The sequence below is a fragment of the Dicentrarchus labrax genome, unplaced genomic scaffold (genome assembly GCF_905237075.1).
Source record: "Dicentrarchus labrax unplaced genomic scaffold, dlabrax2021, whole genome shotgun sequence".
Taxonomy (NCBI): Eukaryota; Metazoa; Chordata; class Actinopteri; family Moronidae; genus Dicentrarchus; species Dicentrarchus labrax.
Genome location: NW_026136704.1, coordinates 1,134,774 through 1,142,273, shown reverse-complemented (window position 1 = coordinate 1,142,273; position 7,500 = coordinate 1,134,774). Strand labels below are relative to the sequence as shown.

The following is a 7,500-nucleotide window of genomic DNA, read 5'->3' as shown; positions in this document are numbered from 1 at the left end:
ACTGACTGTTGTCTGACTGTTTACAGACTGTTGTCTGACTGTTGACTGACTGTTTTCTGACTGTTTTCTGACTGTTTACAGACTGTTGACTGTTTACTGACTGTTGTCTGACTGTTGTCTGACTGTTTACAGACTGTTGTCTGACTGTTGTCTGACTGTTGTCTGACTGTTGTCTGACTGTTTACAGACTGTTGACTGACTGTTGTCTGACTGTTTACAGACTGTTGACTGACTGTTGACTGACTGTTGTCTGACTGTTTACAGACTGTTGACTGACTGTTGACTGACTGTTGACAGACTGTTGTCTGACTGTTTACTGACTGTTGTCTGACTGTTGACTGACTGTTGACTGACTGTTGTCTGACTGTTTACAGACTGTGGAGTAAGGCTATCTTTACCGGCTATAAGCGCGGTCTGAGGAACCAGCGCGAGCACACGGCGCTGCTGAAGGTGGAAGGTTGTTACACCAGAGACGAGGTGGATTTCTACCTGGGCAAACGCTGCGCCTACGTCTACAAAGCCAAGAAGTAAGAGACCGTTTACTGACTGTTTACTGACTGTTTGTATTAATATTGATTATTTATCGGTGTATTAACCCTTAGTAGGTCCTGTGCAGCACGCCCCGAGTTGTGTGGAGTGCGAGTTCCCGCCCAACGCTGCTTGCAGCTTTAATTTATTTTGTAATTTGTTTAGAATTCTGGTCTTAGTTCCTTAAATTATCCTAAAATGGCACAAACTCACATTTGTTCCTTCGGTAGAAGAATGCCGCATTGAAAACCATTCAGAACAACATTTTAGTCACCACATGGCATCACTTTGTCACATTCAAAGCATGCTGTGTGTCTTTTCTCTTAGAATGACAAACTATGAGTGGCAAACAGTCACATTTTGTTTGGGTTCTCGCCACTCGTTCAGAGAGAGAGGAGAGGAGAGAGAGAGAGAGGGAGAGAGAGAGAGACAGAGAGAGAGACACAGAGAGAGAGAGAGAGCAAGAGAGAGAGAGAGAGAGAGAGAGAGAGAGAATTAGCAGTAGTGAGGGAGGAAATAATCTTGGGCTCCGAGATCGAGGATGGCTCCTCCTCCGAGGACTCTGACTCCTCCCGCAGTATATCCAGTGTCTCCACCCTCCAGCCCCCCAGTGTAACTCCAGTGTCTCCACCCGTCCCAGCCGCCCCGCAGTATAACTCCAGTGTCTCCACCCGTCCCAGCCGCCCCGCAGTATAACTCCAGTGTCTCCACCCGTCCCAGCCGCCCCGCAGTATAACTCCAGTGTCTCCACCCGTCCCAGCCGCCCCGCAGTATAACTCCAGTGTCTCCACCCGTCCCAGCCGCCCCGCAGTATAACTCCAGTGTCTCCACCCGTCCCAGCCGCCCCGCAGTATAACTCCAGTGTCTGTGTTTCAGGAACACCGTGACGCCCGGAGGGAAACCCAATAAGACCCGGGTGATCTGGGGGAAGGTGACCAGAGCTCACGGCAGCAGCGGGATGGTCCGAGCCAAGTTCAGCAGCAACCTGCCGGCAAAGGCCATCGGACACAGAGTCCGCGTGGTGAGTCAGAACCAGAACCAGCTGCTGGAGGGGGGGCAGAACCGGATCACAGCCAAATATTAACAATTTCAATAACTGATCACTTCAGATATTGAACTGCCCGAACTGTAATGATCAATAATCAATAATGCTGCACTGTGTCAGACAGTCGGCTCAACTGTCACCAATAATACTGATCAAGCTTCCCATCAGGATCAATAACAGTGTCAGAGAGAACTCATCTTATTGATCAGTTATTGATCAGTGAACACTTATCAGTCTCTTACTGACTGAATAATCAATCAGTTCAGATCAATTATTGTAAACACCAACAGCTGATTGATTACTGTTAAACTTCCAATAACTGACTTTATTGTGGCGCTCACTGACTTCCTGTCTGTTTCAGATGCTTTATTGTGGCGCTCACTGACTTCCTGTCTGTTTCAGATGCTTTATTGTGGCGCTCACTGACTTCCTGTCTGTTTCAGATGCTGTATCCGTCTCGAGTGTGACGAGGAATCTTCTGCAGCTGACGTTTGTTTGTTTGTTTGTACATAAACAATAAATCTGATCAGGTCCAAACTGTGTCTGTGTGTCTTTATTGATAATCAATACTGTCTGTGATCAATAATCAATCAACAGTGACAGTGAATATGAACTTTGCAGCAAAGCATTATGGGACACATTCCCAGGCTGCACTTTGATTAATTGATCATTAACTATAAACAAATATTAATAAATTATATTAGGTTAAATAATGTAAATGTTGCTGTATCGTATTACAGATTATTATTATTCATTTATTTCTCTTCTCATATTTATACTTTATTTACTTTATTTACTTTATTTACTTATTTATATTTATTGTATCATCTACTTACATTATGTGTGTATATATAACACACTGACGCACACACTGACACACACACCTATACTACCTATATACATATTGTAACAGTTGTATTCTGTTGTCTGTATTTGTAGTCCACGGGCCTGTGTTTGTAGTCCACGGTCTGTATTTGTAGTCCATGGCCTGTATTTGTAGTCCACGGGCCTGTATTTGTAGTCCACGGTCTGTATTTGTAGTCCACGGTCTGTATTTGTAGTCCACGGTCTGTATTTGTAGTCCACGGGTCTGTCACTAAATTTCACCAATAAAAAAAATAAATAAAAAAACTATAAACAAACAATCAGTATTGATCAGCTCAGTGTGAGCTTTGTACTGATCAATAATGTGCTGAATGTATTGATCTCTGATAATCTGCTGCAGTAGAGCCGAGAGCTAACGGTGGAGAGCAGGTCACTACCTCCCAGAATGCATCAGGGCACAATGTAAATCTCTTACATCCTAAATTAAAAGCGTAGAAGAAGAAAAAGCAATGATTTATTGATCTTTAATTCCTTTAATATCAGACTGACGGCCCCCAACTGAACACTACTGGCTCCTGGAGAACCTGCACATGGACCCAGTGAAGCTCTGAGGAGGACCGCAGGTTGTCCTGACTGATCGGCACCGTTCAGTCTAATCAATAAAGCTTTATCAATAAATATAAATCAATAAGCTTCAGTCACAGCTGTCGGAGTCGAACCTGTGACTCCTTCCACACATATTACAGTCTGATCTATAGCTGCTGAGGGCACTGAGGCTTTATGTGACCTCTGCACATCAGTGAGGTCACATAAAGGATCCTGATGAGTCTCAGTACAGAGTCGGTTCTGGACTGGTTCTGGACTGGTTCTGGACTGGTTCTGAACTGGTTCTGGACTGGTTCTGGACTGGTTCTGGATCAGAATCAGCAGACTGACCTTTATTTTGGAGTAATGTTTTATTGATGTTTTCACTGTACAGTACACTGCTATATATTTATACCTACAGATATCGATCTGTGCTGAACAATCATATTTCAGAACTTTATTGAACATTTACATTATTAACTGACGCTAAAAGAATAAAGACGATCAATAATCAATAATCAGTCCTGATCAGGCTGTCAGTTTGAACTCGGGGATCAGAGACACCGTCACATGACATCGGCACTGACGTCAGTAGCGGGGATGCGGGAGGTCTGTCGTTACGCAGGACTCTGTTTCCCGTGATCCTCCGCGCTGCTCTCTGAGAGTCTGCACGAGCTGTTTACGGAGGACGGCGGACCTGAAGGAAGACAGGCAGGACGAGAGCCTGTCCCAGCGACGACAGACAGACAGACAGACAGACAGACAGACAGACAGAAAGGTGAGCGGGTCACCGACCATCAGCTGATTGTTGTTTTTATTTGGACCGTTTCCGGTCTGATGCTCAAAGCGCGAGGACAGTTTGTTTTATAACGGCAGCATCCCGGGCTTTTATTCTGAAGGGCCCTTTATTCTGGAGCATGCGTTTATTCTGAAGGGTTGTGCTGGTTTTATATCTGATATATTCAAAAAATAATACAAAATAAAATACTGCTGTATTTCACAGTGTGTATTGAAATACAATTTAGTTACTTATTGTAGTGTTATTATTGTTTATTGTAGTAATTCAATTCAATTCAATTTTATTTGTATAGCGCCAATTCATAACAGAAGTTATCTCAGGACACTTTTCAAATAGAGCAGGTCTAGACCGAACTCTTTAACATTAATTACAGAGACCCAACAGTACCACCATGAGCAAGACCTTGGAGACAAGGGCAAGGAAAAACTGCCTGTTAAAAGGCAGAAACCTAGGACAGATCCTCCGGCTCTAGGTGGGTGGTCGTCTGTCTCGACCAGTTGGGGTGAGAGAGAGAGAGACAGAGAGGCAGAGAGAGAGAGAGAGAGAGACAGACAGACAGACAGACAGACAGACAGACAGGTGCACAGCAACAACAGTATTGGCAATGGTAATCTAGCAGGACCATGGCAGGAGGCTCCACCAGGATCGACAAGAACCTGTATTATTATCATTGTTTATTGTAGTATTATTACTGTTTATTGTAGTAATCTATAATAATATCTAATAATAATATAATCTATAATAATATCTATCAATTTCGCTATGTATATATTTCTGTGTCTAGCAGATCTGAATGGGCTTTCCTTCTGAACAACCACAAATCCTCAGGTTCCTGCGTAGAGTCGACAACCTAATGATAATACCATCTATATGACTTAAAGACAGGACTATCTCCCAGTGTCTGAAACCAGATCAAAGTATAAATTGAACTAAACAAGCCGGTTCGAGCTCTCAATAAAGGAATGAATGTGTCTATTGTATCAAATTTCTCTAAACTCAGAAAAAAAATTAGTCCAAAAAGCAGAAAAAGAAATTCTTCACAAAAAAAGAAATAATTACTCCGAAAAACAAACCAAAATATAATCTATTCTATAATCTATGAAAATATCTAATAATATGTTCTATAATCTATAATAATATCTAATAATAATATAATCCATAATCTGTAATGATATCTAATAATAATATGTTCTATAATCTGTACAAATATCTAATAATATGTTCTATAATCTATAATAATATCTAATAATATGATCTATAATCTATACTAATATCTAATAATAATATGTTCTATAATCTGTAATGATATCTAATAATATGATATAATCTAAATATGATATCTAATAATATGTAATCTAATAATATCTAATAATAATATAATAAATAATATATCAATTATTTATAACTGTACAAATATCTAATAATATGTTCAATTTTCAATTTTCAATTTTATTTATTTGTATAGCGCCAATTCATAACAGAAGTTATCTCAGGACACTTTTCAAATAGAGCAGGTCTAGACCGAACTCTTTAATCTTTAATCTTTAATCTATAATCTATAATAATATCTAATAATAATATGATCTATAATCTATAATGATATCTAATAATAATATAATCTATAATCTATAATAATATCTAATAATAATATCTAATATAATATCTAACAATAATATAATATCTAATAATAATATGATCTATAATCTATAATAATATCTAATAATAATATAAGTTATAAAAATATCTAATAATAATATAATCTATAATCTATAATAATATCTAAAATAATATTTTCTATAATATATTAAAATATCTAATGATTATAATATAATCTATAATCTATAATAATATCTAATAATAATATAATCTATAATCTATTATAATATCTAATAATAATATAATCTATAATAATATCTAATAATAATATAATCTACAATCTATAATAATATAATCTATAATCTATAAAACTATCTAATAATAATATAATCTATAATCTATAATAATATAATCTATAATCTATAAAACTATCTAATAATGATATAATCTATAATCTATAATAATATAATCTATAATCTATAAAACTATCTAATAACAATATAATCTATAATCTATAATAATATCTAATAATAATATGATCTATAATCTATAATAATATCTAATAATAATATAATCTATAATCTATAATAATATAATCTATAATCTATAAAACTATCTAATAATGATATAATCTATAATCTATAATAATATCTTATAATAATATAATCTATAATAATATCTTATAATAATATAATCTATAATCTATAATAATATCTAATAATAATATAATCTATAATCGTTAATAATATCTAATATTATTATAATCTATAATCTATAATAATATCTAATAATAATATAATCTATAATCGTTAATAATATCTAATATTATTATAATCTATAATCTATAATAATATCTAATAATAATATAATCTATAATCGTTAATAATATCTAATATTATTATAATCTATAATCGTTAATAATATCTAATAATAATATGTTTATAATCTATAATAATATAATCTGTAATCTATGATAATATAATCTATATTAATATACTCTATATCTATTAATATGTAATAACCTATAATCTATTAATATTTAATAATCTATAATCTATTAATATTTAATAATCTATAATCTATAATAATATCTAATAATAATATAATCTATGATCTATAATAATATAATCTATAATCTATAATAATATCTATAATAATATAATCTATAATCTATAATAATATAATCTATAATCTATAATAATATCTAATAATAATATAATCTATGATCTATAATAATATAATCTATAATCTATAATAATATCTAATAATAATATAATCTATGATCTATAATAATATAATCTATAATCTATAATAATATAATCTATAATCTATAATAATATAATCTATAATCTATAATAATATCTAATAATAATATAATCTATGATCTATAATAATATAATCTATAATCTATAATAATATAATCTATGATCTATAATAATATAATCTATAATCTATAATAATATCTAATAATAATATAATCTATGATCTATAATAATATAATCTATGATCTATAATAATATAATCTATAATCTATAATAATATAATCTATAATCTATAATAATATATCTCTAATAATAATATAATCAAATATCATGATCTATAATAATATAATCTATAATCTATAATAATATAACTATGATCTATAATAATATAATCTATAATCATAATAATATTAATAATAATATAATCTATAATCTATAATAATATCTAACATAATAATATAATCTATAATCTATAATAATATAATCTATAATATATAATAATATCTAATAATAATATAATCCATGATCTATAATAATATCTAATAATAATATAATCTATGATCTATAATAATATAATCTATAATCTATAATAATATCTAATAATAATATAATCTATGATCTATAATAATATAATCTATAATCTATAATAATATCTAATAATAATATAATCTATGATCTATAATAATATAATCTATAATCTATAATAATATCTAATAATAATATAATCTATGATCTATAATAATATAATCTATAATCTATAATAATATAATCTATAATCTATAATAATATAATCTATAATCTATAATAATATCTAATAATAATATAATCTATGATCTATAATAATATAATCTATAATCTAT

General features: G+C 32.1%; 2 protein-coding genes and 1 long non-coding RNA gene across 8 annotated transcripts in view; 2 read left to right on the top strand and 1 right to left on the bottom strand.

Annotated features, from left to right (window-relative positions):
• Nucleotides 1-2,110, top strand: part of rpl35a (ribosomal protein L35a) — a 4,889-nt gene extending 2,779 nt beyond the window's left edge. For both annotated transcript variants that reach the window (XM_051399094.1, XM_051399093.1), the window contains exons 3-5: nucleotides 375-527; nucleotides 1,405-1,549; nucleotides 2,017-2,110. In XM_051399094.1, the coding sequence (XP_051255054.1) occupies nucleotides 375-527; nucleotides 1,405-1,549; nucleotides 2,017-2,040 (322 nt within the window). In that variant the 3' untranslated portion in view covers nucleotides 2,041-2,110. The remainder of the gene's footprint in view (nucleotides 1-374; nucleotides 528-1,404; nucleotides 1,550-2,016) is intronic.
• A 1,511-nt stretch (nucleotides 2,111-3,621) lies between these two features.
• The window catches only part of abcc5 (ATP-binding cassette, sub-family C (CFTR/MRP), member 5), a 23,442-nt gene continuing 19,563 nt past the window's right edge, over nucleotides 3,622-7,500 (top strand). For all 5 annotated transcript variants that reach the window (XM_051398866.1, XM_051398865.1, XM_051398870.1 and 2 more), the window contains exon 1: nucleotides 3,622-3,761. The gene's annotated coding sequence lies outside the window, so the exon portion shown is untranslated. The remainder of the gene's footprint in view (nucleotides 3,762-7,500) is intronic.
• Nucleotides 4,048-7,500, bottom strand: part of LOC127362843 (uncharacterized) — a 61,103-nt gene continuing 57,650 nt past the window's right edge. Inside the window, exon 3 of the long non-coding RNA XR_007884573.1 lies at nucleotides 4,048-4,184. This is a non-coding gene — a long non-coding RNA (uncharacterized LOC127362843). The remainder of the gene's footprint in view (nucleotides 4,185-7,500) is intronic.